The 15,768-nt window shown below is 32.7% G+C and overlaps 2 protein-coding genes across 3 annotated transcripts in view; one reads left to right on the forward strand and one right to left on the reverse strand.

The window, feature by feature from the left end:
- The window catches only part of LOC106055403 (echinoderm microtubule-associated protein-like 2), a 39,002-nt gene extending 28,207 nt beyond the window's left edge, over positions 1-10,795 (reverse strand). Inside the window, exon 1 of the mRNA XM_013211649.2 lies at positions 10,363-10,795. Within this exon, the coding sequence (XP_013067103.1) occupies positions 10,363-10,414 (52 nt within the window). The 5' untranslated portion in view covers positions 10,415-10,795. The remainder of the gene's footprint in view (positions 1-10,362) is intronic.
- LOC106055404 (uncharacterized) lies at positions 1,871-15,439 on the forward strand. Of its 2 annotated transcripts, none has more exons than XM_013211655.2 (5): positions 1,871-2,091; positions 12,866-12,916; positions 13,319-14,050; positions 14,506-14,649; positions 15,304-15,439. In XM_013211655.2, the coding sequence occupies exons 2-5, from the start codon at positions 12,908-12,910 to the stop codon at positions 15,358-15,360; spliced, it is 942 nt and encodes a 313-aa protein (XP_013067109.2). In that variant the 5' UTR covers positions 1,871-2,091; positions 12,866-12,907; the 3' UTR covers positions 15,361-15,439. The 2 variants fall into 2 exon arrangements, with proteins under 2 accessions (XP_013067109.2, XP_013067108.2); XM_013211654.2 differs by lacking the exon at positions 1,871-2,091 and adding an exon at positions 11,154-11,539.
- The last annotated feature ends 329 nt before the right edge of the window (positions 15,440-15,768 follow it).

Genomic DNA, 15,768 nt, shown 5'->3' on the forward strand with positions numbered 1-15,768 from the left:
GTTTTATTTTTCATCGCGCATAGGATTGGCGCTTTCCATTTTGAATGACACCCCAAAATGACACAAACAAATTTTGTCTATATATTTCAGGAATTTCTTTTTTTTTTTAATTTTCAAAAGATTTTTATAATTTCCGAAGATTTCCATGACTTTTTCGTATATTTTGCAATTTCAGGAGATTTCAAGGAGCTCCTGGTAAATCAGGAGGCTGTGGGAATTCTGTTATAAGTTATAAAATTGTTTAATTTAATAATTTACACCTAGAATTAGCGCGGGTCCTTTGAAAGTGCGGGGCCCACTGCGGTCGCATAGGTTGCATTGGCCTAAGACCGGCCCTGCAAAATAATTGCGTATGCTACGCCGTGGGTCGACTAGTATATAAATATATATATATATTATTATATATGTGGCATACACATGCACGAACTGTGGCCAACTCTTGCCGCTCCAGAATTGACTTGATCAGTCACTCCAGATTCTGCCCCATCTCAAAACGTAACCAAAGCCAGTGACTCACCTGGGTGCATCCGTTGTCTTCCGAGACAGAAGGAGCCATATGTATAAATGCTCTTAGAAAGCGATTACCAACAAATCACTCAGATATTCGTGTATGTTTTGTTGTTGTTTTTTTTAAATATTATTATTATTATTATTTAAATGTTTTTACTTATTACGAAGTTACAAACACAAATACCTAGCGTCAATACTTTCTGTGACTGACTATAACAAGGACAAACCTATTCATAGCATCGTATGGTGTACAGAGAAAATATGTCACACAATCTCATTGATCGTTTCAGTGCAACTGTCAAAAAGATACATTAAAAAAAAAAACGTGTTAACACTATAAATCTATCTTCATTAAATCATCCAACACCTTTGCAAATAATTCGTATGACTCAAAGCGGGAAAGGCGTCTGCCGAGCATTGATTTGAGTGAATATGATGGGCGTCGACTGAACATTGAGTTAAGTTAGGGTGTTTAGGAAGTCATCTGTTTGGTTTGCTTAACAAAAAAAAGAAGAAAAGAACCAACCGCAGTGGCACGTCTGGATTAGACAAAGCTAAATGCATTATAACTAAAACTTGAATAGATTGACTGATTAGGCAATGTAACTATTCACATATAAATATTTCCCCACCCATTAGAAGGATTTTCATGGAGCCAAAACCAACTGTTTTAAAGATAGTATTTCCTCTTCCAATACTGCTATAGCTTAAACGTGACACACTGTTCAGCAAGGTTTTCTCTAATAGCTAGTCTACCTGATGAGTGGTAGGTTAAGCCGAATTATCCACTCACAAACAGATCTAAGAGTTCTAACCAGCAACACGCTGTCGTCTTCAATTAAATGGAGTCTGCTCTCTTAAGTTAATTAAAACTATCTATGAAAATACCAACTGACAAGAGTTTAGGTAAAAAGAAAAAGGCATTAGCCGATAAAACAAAATAACGTTTAGACTCATTGTTGTAAAAGAGGTTTTATTATGGAATCAAATACTTTGAGAAGTTCATCTCAGTTTTAGTTCAACTATTTATAGTCTATATAATTCATAAACTAACATATCAAGTGTCTATCCAATACCAATACCCGATTGAACTATTGGTTGTAAATAATAAACCAAAACTAGTCCAGATTCAAAATGTTCAATTTCTTCGGGCCGTTTTGATTAGACCCATGTTTCGTGTTATCCATTCAATGTATTCGCCACAACGAAACAAAGCATTAATTATTTCCTCGCTCCACCTGTTTGATAGACTTCTTCCGAATAAAAACAACTAGACTAGAAAAATTCAAAACAACATGCTGTGAAAGAAAACCACTGCACCGACCTATATTCTAACATCACACATTTGAAAGAAACTAGGGCACTGTTTCTGTTGAACATTATCCTGATAACGATCTCTAGACACGAGTACATGAAGTCTACAAGGCATTGGAGGAACCTATCACTCACACTTTCAACTATATTAAAAAAAGCTGTTGATCTAGATCTCTGTGTTGTGTGTATAAAAAAACAACAACAGCTACTTCAAGACCGAAAGAGAAAGCACATTGAGTGCTCACAGCCAGTGTACACGACACTCAGGTAAGTCATGAGGTCAACACGTGTTGTGCTGATTGCGTAGTCAAGTTAGGTCGTTTAAAATCTTTTTTTTTTTTTTTTAATGCAATAACGTCTCTATACAATCACATTCAAATCACAAGACTCTGTGGTCGGACGAAAAATTCAAGAAAGGATGACTATAGACCTAAGAATACAACACCGTATTTTATGCGTAGTCAGATCGATTGAAATCATCTTTTAGTAAAATTCTTGTTAGCTATTTAAAAAAATGTTACAATATTTAAAACAGACCAAAGTATATATTATATAATGTTCAAAAACAGACCAAAGTGTAAATAATATAATGTTTAAAAACAGACCAAAGTGTAAATAATATAATGTTCAAAAACAGACCAAAGTGTAAATAATATAATGTTTCAAACAGACCAATGAGTATATTAAACAGTGCTTATAACATACCAAAGAGTATATAAAATAATGTTCACAACAGACGAGGCTTATATCAAGACATCAGACAAAACCAGATACAAGAATGTGAAAATGGCCAGCTTTCAATCTTTTGTTTATTTCCTATTATATAGTTAGCTTCAATTGAATTTAATATTTCAAACTCGCTGAGACAGGTTGAATATTGGTTGACGATTGTCATGAAAAGTATTTGTACATCCAAGGTTGTTTAAAAAAAAACTCTTACTCAGAACTCCTTGCTTATCCTCGGTCAAATCAATAGTAAAACTAGCAGGCTAAACAATACAATCACGTCCCCCGCACAAGTCTATTTTCTATGGAAGGGGGTTGAGGTATCATTGGGATTGTTGATAGTTTGTAGTTCAAAATATTGAAACCTCTCTTTTAAAAATTTTTTATTAACGCACTCTGCCTGTCTGTCTGGTACAATTTTGTACACGTTTTTTCTCCCACACCCATTATAGGATAATGTTGAAATTTTACACAATTATTTGTTGTACCTAAAAAAAAAAATAATATAAAAAATATAAACTAATTAGTTAATTAATTATTGTTAATAATTTTATTAGATATCGAAATGAGGAAATAAATGCTACTTATTGAGGGTGTGGCTATATTTATGGAGTTATTCCCCCTTTACCATTTTGTAAAAGTTATTTCCCCTCTTCCCATTCTCAAGTTGAAATTGTACATAATTATTGAAAGTCGATGAAAACAGGTGAATCAAATAAGAAAAAAAAAAGCCATTTAGTTAATCATTAATGGTAATTACTTGTGTGGTATATGGGAAAAGGAAGCTTAGTCCTGAAAAATTTATATATATACATGTCAGTAATATTGCGATTCTTTCCCTTAGACAAGCTTTGCTTTTTTTTTTGGTTAAGATTTTTTTTTTAATATTGCCAACATAGCTCACCAAACAGATGACCCATGGGTGGATCTGTCATAGGCCACCTCTGCTCAAAACTCTTTGTAATCTTTGCTTTTACCGTTTCGTTTATTTGTAGCTATATCAGCGGTTTTCAATCTGTGAGACGCGTTGTCAAGGGGGGGGGGTAATGTGAAGTCAGTTGTTTTTTTTTTATTTAGGACAAAAAAATTCTACTGTAATATAAATTGCAATTATAAATCCGTATTTGAGCATTTAAAAAACACATCATACCAATATTTAATAAATTTAAAAAACAATAATACTAAAAGGACTTATATGACCATTCTTACCTATTGCACGAGAGGCGTCTCAAAATAGATCAATTCGGAAAGTTGTAAAGATTGCATTTCAATACGTCTTCGTCGCTTTTCTAGAGTCTACCGTCTTTCTGACGTCAGAAGGGTCAAACATCAAGGTAATCAAGCATTGCAAACTGAAATGCTCTACCGAATGTCTCTCATACCTGAGTGTGGCCCCGACTAATGACTTCTAGATGTAAATTTATTCGACCTGCGCTCTTCATTAATAGGAGAAATAGTGACTTTATGAATGCAGGAAAATATTTAGCGCTGAGCGAAGCGCTTCCCCAAACCCACTAGCTGGCTAACAAACGGAGGGGAGAATTCAATTTTATCGGTTTAGGTGGAGGTCAATAGTAAATACTTAGCGAGATAAGCTAAAGACACCAGAGCTGGGTACAGTCCTCAAGGCTTGATACTGCTGATGTTGAAAGACGATAAACTCCTTCATTGATAAAGGGTAATTGCATTGAGGTTAATGTTTGCGTGCCAGATGTTACTGGGGGGGGGGGGGGTAGATTCAATGAACTGAACCTGTTTTGTTTCTATTAAAGTCAGTAGAACAGCCTCCTTTCTTTTTCTGCTACACCATAAACGTTTACACTACAATTGATTATAACGTCTTGATATGAAGACGAACACACACACATTGGTAGCTGGGACATTGCAGAGAATCCTTCTCTAAGGCTTTCGTTAGTTAGAACAGAATGGTAGAACATTATTGAGGATTTGCGTTATAACCAAAAGAGAATATTGCTGAGGACTTGCGTTATAACAGTATGTAAGAACATATTGAGAACTTGCGTTAAAACAGTATGTAAGAACATATTGAGGACTTGCGTTATAACAGTATGTAAGAACATATTGAGGACTTGCGTTAAAACAGTATGTAAGAACATATTGAGGACTTGCGTTATAACAGTATGTAAGAACATATTGAGGACTTCCGTTAAAACAGTATGTAAGAACATATTGAGGACTTCCGTTAAAACAGTATGTAAGAACATATTGAGGACTTCCGTTAAAACAGTATGTAAGAACATATTGAGGACTTGCGTTATAACAGTATGTAAGAACATATTGAGGACTTCCGTTAAAACAGTATGTAAGAACATATTGAGGACTTCGGTTAAAACAGTATGTAAGAACATATTGAGGACTTGCGTTATAACAGTATGTAAGAACATATTAAGGACTTCTGTTAAAACAGTATGTAAGAACATATTGCTGAGGACTTGCGTTATAACAGTATGTAAGAACATATTGAGGACTTGCGTTATAATAGTATGTAAGAACATATTAAGGACTTCTGTTAAAACAGTATGTAAGAACATATTGAGGACTTGCGTTATAACAGTATGTAAGAATATATTGAGGACTTGCGTTAAAACAGTATGTAAGAACATATTGAGGACTTGCGTTATAACAGTATGTAAGAACATATTGAGGACTTGCGTTAAAACAGTATGTAAGAACATATTGAGGACTTGCGTTAAAACAGTATGTAAGAACATATTGAGGACTTGCGTTATAACAGTATGTTAAACAGTGAGTGATGTGTGGTTGAGTGAAGAAAGATGTTAAACAGTGAGTGATGTGTGGTTGAATGAAGAAAGACATGTGAAACAGTGAGTGATGTGTGGTTGAGTGAAGAAAGACATGCGAAACAGTGAGTGATGTGTGGTTGAGTGAAGAAAGATGTTAAACAGTGAGTGATGTGTGGTTGAGTGAAGAAAGATGTTAAACAGTGAGTGATATGTGGTTGATTGTAGAAAGATGAGTGAAACAGTGAGTGATGTGTGGTTGAGTGAAGAAAGACATGTGAAACAGTGAGTGATGTGTGGTTGAGTGAAGAAAGATGTGAAACAGTGAGTGATATGTGAATGAGTGAAGAAAGATGAGTGAAACAGTGAGTGATATGTGGTTGAGTGAAGAAAGATGAGTGAAACAGTGATTGATATGTGGTTGAGTGAAGAAAGATGTTAAACAGTGAGTGATGTATGGTTGAGTGAAGAAAGACATGTGAAACAGTGAGTGATGTGTGGTTGAGTGAAGAAAGACATGTGAAACAGTGAGTGATGTGTGGTTGAGTGAAGAAAGATGTGAAACAGTGAGTGATATGTGGTTGAGTGAAGAAAGATGAGTGAAACAGTGAGTGATATGTGGTTGAGTGAAGAAAGATGAGTGAAACAGTGAGTGATGTGTGGTTGAGTGAAGAAAGACATGTGAAACAGTGAGTGATGTGTGGTTGAGTGAAGAAAGATGTGAAACAGTGAGTGATATGTGAATGAGTGAAGAAAGATGAGTGAAACAGTGAGTGATATGTGGTTGAGTGAAGAAAGATGAGTGAAACAGTGAGTGATATGTGGTTGAGTGAAAAAAGATGTTAAACAGTGAGTGATGTATGGTTGAGTGAAGAAAGACATGTGAAACAGTGAGTGATGTGTGGTTGAGTGAAGAAAGACATGTGAAACAGTGAGTGATGTGTGGTTGAGTGAAGAAAGATGTGAAACAGTGAGTGATATGTGGTTGAGTGAAGAAAGATGAGTGAAACAGTGAGTGATATGTGGTTGAGTGAAGAAAGATGAGTGAAACAGTGAGTGATATGTGGTTGATTGAAGAAAGACATGTGAAACAGTGAGTGATGTGTGGTTGAGTGAAGAAAAATGAGTGAAACAGTGAGTGATATGTGGTTGAGTGAAGAAAGATGAGTGAAACAGTGAGTGATATGAGGTTGAGTGAAGAAAGATGAGTGAAACAGTGAGTGATATGTGGTTGATTGAAGAAAGACAAGTGAAACAGTGAGTGCTATGTGGTTGAGTGAAGAAAAATGAGTGAAACAGTGAGTGATATGTGGTTGAGTGAAGAAAGACATGTGAAACAGTGAGTGATATGTGGTTGATTGAAGAAAGATGAGTGAAACAGTGAGTGATATGGGTTGAGTGAAGAAAGATGAGTGAAACAGTGAGTGATATGTGGTTGAGTGAAGAAAGATGTTAAACAGTGAGAGCTGTGTGGTTGATTGAAGAAAGATTAGTGAAACAGTGAATTAATAACCTTAGGACAATGATTCAACATTAGGACCATTGATACAATAAGGACCATTGATTCAACCTTAGGACAATGATTCAACATTAGGACAATTTATTCAACCTTAGGACCATTGATATTAATAACCTTAGGACTATTGATTCAACATTGGGACCATTGATTCAACATTAGGACTATTGATTCAACATTAGAACCATTGATTCAACATTAAGACCATTGATTCAACATTAGGACAATTGATTCAACATTAGGACTATTGATTCAACATTAGGATGATTGATAAAACCTTAGAACTTATGACTTAGACTAAATTATTGATTTTTAACCCATAAACACTCCAGTGGCTAACAAGATACTTAAGTCAGAATTCATTCAACCATGAATGATTCCTATTCTGAGTCTTAAGCCATAATATATATATGCACTCTGTCCTCACCACTCTGCTATCTACTTAAATTTTTTTCTACAGGGAAGATATGTACTGACAGTCAAGTGTAGGAGACATGTTTAAACATATACATTGTTATATGATATTAACAGCGACATTATATAATAAATGTTAAGGCTAAATGTTTGATAGACAATAGCAATATGAGTTACAAATAAGATTTTGTAAAATGGGAAAAGGTGGACAAAATGTGATAAGAATGTACATCACATTAACTATTATATGGATTTTATATAACTGTATTAAATTATACTTAAATTGTGTTCAAAGAAAATAACAGAGATACAGCTTTTAAAATCATGTCATATATCTTATATCTGTAGTAATAATGTACATAGATCTATATCAATTAGAGAGAAATGGATCTGTATGATTCAAAATGTTTTAAAAGAAAACATTTAATTTTAAATTCATGTATTTGAAGAAGAAATTCTCTTTTACTTTATTAAATGGTTGTTAGAGGATAGAGGAGGAATTTATCATGTGTCTGACAACCATAGACAATCTATAGGCTTTTTAAAGCAAAGGCTAAGGCTTGTATTTTTAGATCTAGTATTTTAAAATGGGTAATACATTAGATTTAGATTATCAGGAGACTATATCTATATCTTAGATGGCTGCCTGGTCATGTGGTATATGCTCTTGACTGTCATCTTGATGGTCCTGAGTTTGAGCCAAATGTGCTGACATATTTATCCCATGGTATTGTCATCCCAGAACCCTTTACATCTTAAGTTTGTACCCCTAGAAAAATATCTACAAAACAGCTTAAAGCCCATAATTGTAATTTATGTTATTTTTTAAATTAAGTGGGTCCCAAGATTTTAGTGATGCAAAAGAAGCAGCCCAGTACAGAAATTCCTGGATTTTTCAGACACTTCATTTAAAGCATGTGACAAAAGTGAAGGCCAGGCAATGACAGCAACAATTACTGCTGATGACATTTAAACTTCCTTCATTCAAAGACAAGGGAAAGAGCAAGAGAAATCCAAAGACCACACCAACAATGCCAAGCCGTGTTAGCAGGATGAGATCAGAGAGGTGTTGAAGAGAAAGCACCAAGAAAAAGAAGAGAATGTAAATTTTAAAGAAAGAAAGAAAGGAAAGCAAAATGATAAGAGAAAGTGGATAGAAGGCAGTGCAAGAAAAAAAAAGAAGGAAAAACAAGAAAAAAGGAAGGAAGGCAAAGAGAAAGTTGGAAGTGCATCAGAGAAAGTGATGAGAATCCACAACTCATAAAACAAATGGAAAAGGAAAGATCTATATATATATATATATATATATTAACTATACTCTATAATCTAGTTCTAGATCTACGATTCTATGACCTACGTTTTTAGAGTTGATTTTGTAAGACTAGATCTAGATCTAATCTAGAGCTAGAAGTAGAATAGACTCTTTCTGAGCCTTCTCTTACTGTTAGTTTAGAGTTTAAAGATTTCTTAATTTCTAGATATAAAGATTAGAGATCTATATTATATATATAATCCATTATAATATATAATGTCTAGTAGAGTATATTATTAGTAGTATATATAATATACTATATAGATCTAGTTAAATCTAGTCATAGTTTAGAAACTCTAGATCATGTATACCTTATCTTTTCTTATATAATACAGACGTTACTTCAAAAAATGAAGATGATTACGTCTTACGCGTCATGCATTTAGTCATGCATATTAACCAATGACTTAAATTCTGCCAAGTCACTGGTTTTCCTGGCTAGCTCAGGCAACCCATTCCATGCTCTAATAGCACTAGGGAAGAAGGAGCACTTGTACAAATTTGTCCTAGCATATGGAACGAGAAATGTGCCTTTATCTTTGTGTCTTTCTGAGTATTTTATTAAATTTTGTTTTTGTATTTGAAGATTATGGTTCAGTGTTCTATGTATAATTGCTACTTTACTTTTAAGTCTTCTATCATGAAGGCTTTCTAAATTTAATGATTTTACTAAAGGTGTTACTCTAGTCAAATGTGAATATTCATTTGTTATGAATCTCACTGCTCTATTTTGTGTCTGTTCCAGTTTCTTAAAATGTTTTCTTGAGTTGAGGGGTCCCAAACAGAGGATGCATATTCTATTATTGGCCTAACCAAGGTTAAATAACATTTTAGTTTTATGTTCTTATTTGATTTAATAGAAATTTCTTTTAAAAACCCTAATGCTTTGTTTGATTTTTTGATAGTTTCATCAATATGGGGATTCCATGACAGTTTTTCATTTATTATAACACCTAGGTATTTTGCATTTTTAGTTTGTGTTACTGCTTTACCATGAATAAGATATGTGGATATAATTTGTGTTAGTTTTTTTGTTACTCTTAATAACTGACATTTTTCTGGGTGGAAAGACATGCTCCAATTTGATTCCCATTTCTAATAGAATTCTCTTTGTAAAATTTCTGTATCTTGTGTTGTTTTTATTGTTCTATATATTATGCAATCTGACTTTTGTTCCTGAACTAATGCAATGTGTTAAATCTTTAATGTAAATTAAAAATAGTAGTGGATCTAAGACTGTTCTTTGAGGTACGCCTGAGTTTGGTGTTGATTTAGAGCCATTTATTATTACAGTTTGTTCTCTCCCTATCAGAAAATCTTTAATCCACTGGTGCAATGAACCATCAATGCCAAAATATTTTAATTTTTTAAGCGAACTATGGTGGTGAACTTTGTCAAAAGCTTTGGAAAAATCTAGTAAGATAGCATCTATTTGCTCACTGTTATCTAAACCTTTTGAAAAACCATCTAGTATTTTAAGTATAAGTATTACCATAATAATAATATATATGAAATTACCATATACTATATAGAAGACTCTATTAGTCTATATAACATTAATTAAAGTTAAACTATAATTATTATAATAAATTAAATATAATTAGATCTAGATTATAATTATAGAGTCTAATTATAAATAATAAAGTACTAAAGAGTCTTCAAAGAGTAAGTACTAAGTTCTAAGTTTAATTAAAGTTCACTTACCTACTTAGTTAACTTAGTTACTAAGAGTAAGACTAAGAGTACTATACACTATACTACTAAGACTTAATAAGTTAACAAAGTTTAAAGTTAGATCTAGTACTTACCGACACAATTGACGATACTTAGTGGTTCTCCCATCCCATTATGATTATCCATTCTAATTAAAATTTACTTGGATTGAAGTTAATTTCAAATTTGATAGATCTGTTGGTGTCCAGTCTAGTCTAGAGTAGAGATCTCTTTAGTATAATATAGATCTAGATCTAGAATCTATCCGATGGGTCACACTTGTCACAGAATTATTATTATTCTCTCTACCGGCGTATAAATTAGTTTAGTCCTCTTCTGTGTGAAAACAATAACGTTCTATCAAAACAGTGCCTCCAAATCATACTTTGCCAAGGAAGCATTAAAATTGTTGCCTTTTATCTCCCGCTTTCAAGTCGTCCGCCCAACTTCCGTACTTTTTCCCCACAACAATGTTTCGAATGAAATTCTTGGCTGGGGTTAGGGACATAATACGCTCTAGATCTAGTCACCGGTCTTTCCCACAGTGTAATGGACATAAATCTTTTGAGATACACACCATGTCAGGAGGGAAATTACAAAATAGTTTTTAGGGGAAATCAATCAAAATCTACAAAGAATACAATTAAAAATAAATATGAAATTGAGCACATATCGTAATTGAAAGATCTAGCATCTAGATCTTGTATGATGAAATTAATGTGTAGGTGTGGATTATTAAAGAGTATCAGGAATATCAAAATCTTTTCAGTATATTTTTTTAAATAGTAACTCTAATATCTAGTCTATTCTGCTTGACCTACAAGTGGGGGGGGGGGGGGGGAGAGGCTACTCGGTCTATTTATTTTATCGAAAGCTATCTGGCAATTAGATCTAATCTATATTTAGAACATCAACAAGATGGCTGTAGTTGAGAGTGAGAGTGATGGAACTGCTTTTTTGGAAAAGAATGAATCGGATAGGCTTGACTATTTTATGCGATGTGGTTATTTAAATAAGCAGTTAGTTACTGAAGAGAAATACTTTATAAAATATATGGGAAACAGATGGAAAGACTTATCACAGCACCAAAAAGATGCTTTACTCGACCTTCTTAATGTTGACGATAAAACTCGTAATTTTTACAAGAATGACTTTTTAAATCATACAAATAAGACATATGGATTGAAGTCAGGCGAAGACAACGTTCAGAACTCGTTCCCTAGGTTATTTGTGAACTCTGGACAAAAAATAAATGTGGATTTCGAAAATGATGTGAGCCCATTAGAAAATCTATGAGATCTATTTTTTTAAATCTAATCTTAAATCTATCTAGGTCTAGGACTAGATCTAGCAATCTAGAATAATCTAGATCTACATCTAGATTCTAGATTTCTAATCTCATCTGTCTTTTAAAGTCTTTATTACTTTATAAATTTAATAGACTAGAGTGTCACTAGAGAGAGCGGTAGAGACAGAGAGTAGATCTACTAGTCTACTCTAGAGACTAGACTAGAATCGAGTCTAATATTAAATATAATATTATATATATAGATTATAGATCTACTTGTCTATAGATATAGTAGACTTTAGTGACTTTAGTCTACTAGATTCTTCCATAATTATTATAAATTTTTTATTTGAATATTTTGTGTAATTTTGAACCTCACTTACAGACTTAAGACTTACACTAAAAAAAATTAAAATTAAATTACTAATTCTAGATCTATCTAGATATTATATTTAATTAATACTATTAATATTAATAGTAATAGAATCTCTTGAGTCTAGATCTAAAGATCTATTATAATATAATTATAATATTACTTACCCCTTAAGAATAAGATTTAATCTAGTCTAGATTCAGAATTTAAAATTTAGATATAAGTATTATAACTTTTCTTAGACTGTCACTAGAATAAGAACTCATTAGATCTATGGTCTATAGAATAGATTTTAGAATTTAGAATAATTTAGATTCTAGAGATCTAATTTATTTTAAAATATTAACACTCTAACAGTAAAAGTTGTATAGAAGATTTAATAAAATATTTTATTATATTTACTAATATAAAATTTCTATTTTTACTAACTTAGTACTAGTGCATCATCATGAGTCAATTGTAACTCATTATATATATATAGAGAGAGGCATATAAGTATTTTATTATCTATAGATCAAGAATCTAGACTATTATTATCATTGTCACAGTGACTATACAATATATTATATACAAAATTATTGATCTATACATTCAAGAGGCCTATTTCATATTATTTCTATTAGATATAGTCTAGTAAAGAATATAATATAAAATCTGTAGTCTACATTTATAACAATAGTCTAGACTTGACAACTCAAAGCTTAATATAAAAAAAGAGTATCTTCATTCTATCCTCTCCATGCCTTAGTTCTAGATCTAGATTATTTTATCTAATTCTAGATTATTAGTCATCTTGACTAAATTTATTTTTTTTTTATTTATTTATTGCTTGAGCATAAGCTTTGTGAACCAGGTTTTTCTACATATCATCTTTCAAAACTTCTGATTCATGTTTAGAGTTCTTCATTTTTAATTTTAAACTTTTTCTTTTTCATAGCTTTGGACATGGAGAGATGAGCATTCAGGTCCATTTTCTTGGATGTCCAGAGTAAGTGACTAATTAACTAAAGATCATTGAATTTCTTAAGATTTATTGTTTTTCTTATAAGGAAATAAACAAGTGTTCCTTATGATTTCTTCAGAATGTTTAATACTGCAGCTTTCAGGGGAGAATACCATGGTTGATAGATAACTCATGGGCAATTCAAAATCCATTTATACATAACTCATGGGCAATTCATAATTCATTATCTAAGGTCCAAAATGTGCCCTGGAGAGGAAACAATTGTGCTTATGTAAAGCAGTTAAAATAACTGATAGACAACAGTTACATTCCATTTGAAATCAAGTTATTTAAAAAAAAAAGTTAAAAATCTGATGCTCTTAATTCTTGTAAATAATTAGAACTAGAGTAACAAGATGTATTTAAAATGAGGCATTTATTTTTCAGAGTCAACAAGACTTAACTCTGGCTGACTTAGATGAAGAAAATATCTCAAAACCTCAGCCCCGGCTTCCAAAAATTGATGTTGAAGCAGAGACCCAGAAGAAAGCCCCACAGCAATATTCACATGCTGGAGATTCTTGGTCTGTGGATGTTATCAGCGACTATAAAAAGAAAGAGCCACAGATCAGAATCACTCCTAAACATTCTTATCCAGAAAAAATTAAAAACAAGCATTTCCTCGAGGAGGTTAACCCAGCGTTCAATGAAAGCTGTGAAAATCTGCCTAAGACTTCTCAGCCTGAATCAATTAATGGCAAGCCTTTTATAGTCTCTGGTCATAAAAATAGTATTAATGACAAAGATCAGCATCTTACTTCCAAAAAGGTTGGGAATAAAGGAAGTTTGATCAAGTCTTCACTAGCTGGTGACATACTGCCAAACAAGGATAATGTTGAGACAACAGACAGTAAGAGAGGATTTAGTAATGCTGTTATGGAGTCTGAGTGGTCCACCTTTGTTGGGGCTAAAAGCTTACCCTTGGCCCCTGAACCAATGGTGATGGACAGAAGTGAATCTGTGAAGTTAACAGATTCCCCATACCAGGGTGATGATGTTTGTCTTATTCAGGCCAGCCCATCATCATCTCAGCAGGCCACAGTGATCTCCCCTGTACACAGTGAATGGTCAGAAGAGAGCACCCCTGATCATACTACTTACCTTCTTAAAGGAATGCAGGTAAACCAAGTCATCACTGTATGTACATCATGGCATAGTTTAGCTTTTGAGATCAAAATAATATAGTGTGTCATATGCTATTAAGGCAGATTTCACCTGCAATCTGGCTCTACCACCGAGTCATTGTTTCACAAAAGAAAGTGTTTTACTTTAATTAGTCCTTCATCTATATATTTTAAAACATTGGTTCTATCTTTATAATTCTCTTAATGTTTTACTAAATTATCTGACACACAATTTTAGGAAATTTACAGGTTTGCTAATTTGTATTTTTTTAGAAAAAGAAAATGTTTTCTTATGATGCCTTTTCAGTCTTGTCCTATTTTTAGCTATAATTTTGTTGAACAGTTCTAAATATAAGTTTGTTTTAGATATTTCTAAATGGCTTTCTTTAGTTTAGTACATTTCTCATTTGTCTGATTTACTAAAAGTAGTGTTCTTGACTTCTGTCTCAGTCACCACAACATCATAGAAAAACTCACCCAATGGCTGAGTTGAAAAACAAAAAAGAAACTAATGACTTGCCCGACTTGGATGCTGATGAAGTTTTAAAAGTTGAATTGAAGGGGGACACAATTATTGTCACTACAGATAATCCAGTAAGTAATATATCATGTATAGTGTGATTGTTATCTTAGATAGTACCAAGTAGCAGTCATATCTGATCAGCCCATACTAGATGTGTATATATGTAGGTTACAAGAAAACTTCTCAGTTCATCTTTTTCTTGCATCCTGAAAAAACAAAATTTTCATGTTCTCAAAACTAGTTCATTGAGTATTATTGCTACTAGAAGCCTAAAACAAGGTTTTTTGTTGATCCATATGTTTTGTAGGACACCAGTCATCTTTCTTAAGTCATCCTGCCTGAGAATATTGTGTTTTGTATGGCAGCAATCATCTTTAAGTCATAATGCCTCAGAATAGCATGACTAGTGTGTGCAGTCACAGCATCAAAGACTTTTGTTTTAATACATATCATTACCCACCACAGAATTCTTGTTCAGAACTTCAAAATGTCCCCTAAATTCTTACAAGCACCCTTCTAATTGCATACAATGTGCAAGAATTATACATTCTAAACAAAGCTCTAGTTATTCCTGAGAAATAATCTACTTGTTGGGGATGATAAAGATATATCATCTCATAACCTCAATATATTGTACTTAGTATACCAAAATGCTGTCTGTTGTTTTTTCTTTACGAGATAACTTCTTCAAAATTGACAATGAAATGTTTCATTTTCTTGTTTAGAATAACCCAGAGACTGATATTCCTACAACTGGCTTTGATTTCTTAGACAACTGGTGACATCACAGAAGAACTCAAAATTTTATTGCAGTCAACTCAACTATTAGAAAGTTAATAAATAATATTGATATTCTCTGTTCATGTTTTCTTTTTAGCATTTAAAGAGAAAATAATAAATTTTATTTGTATGGCTTTGACCAAAAAAACAAAAACATTCTCTAATCTCAAGGCTTTTCAAAGAATATACATGCATTTCTTGACCTAAATAATCAAGGAAAACACAAATGTACAGAATGAGGCAAAATATTGAATAGTTGTAACAGATAACATGTTATTTTAAAGCTTGTGTTTTGTCTGAAACATCCAGTGTTCATAAGATGCCTTAAGTAGTACTTCTTTTAGAGAAAAAGGGACTACCAACAGACAATCAGAGGTTGTTGTTTTTTTTGTAGAGCATGTAATCAACAC

This window comes from Biomphalaria glabrata, chromosome 3 (genome assembly GCF_947242115.1).
Source record: "Biomphalaria glabrata chromosome 3, xgBioGlab47.1, whole genome shotgun sequence".
In the NCBI taxonomy this organism is placed as follows: domain Eukaryota; kingdom Metazoa; phylum Mollusca; class Gastropoda; family Planorbidae; genus Biomphalaria; species Biomphalaria glabrata.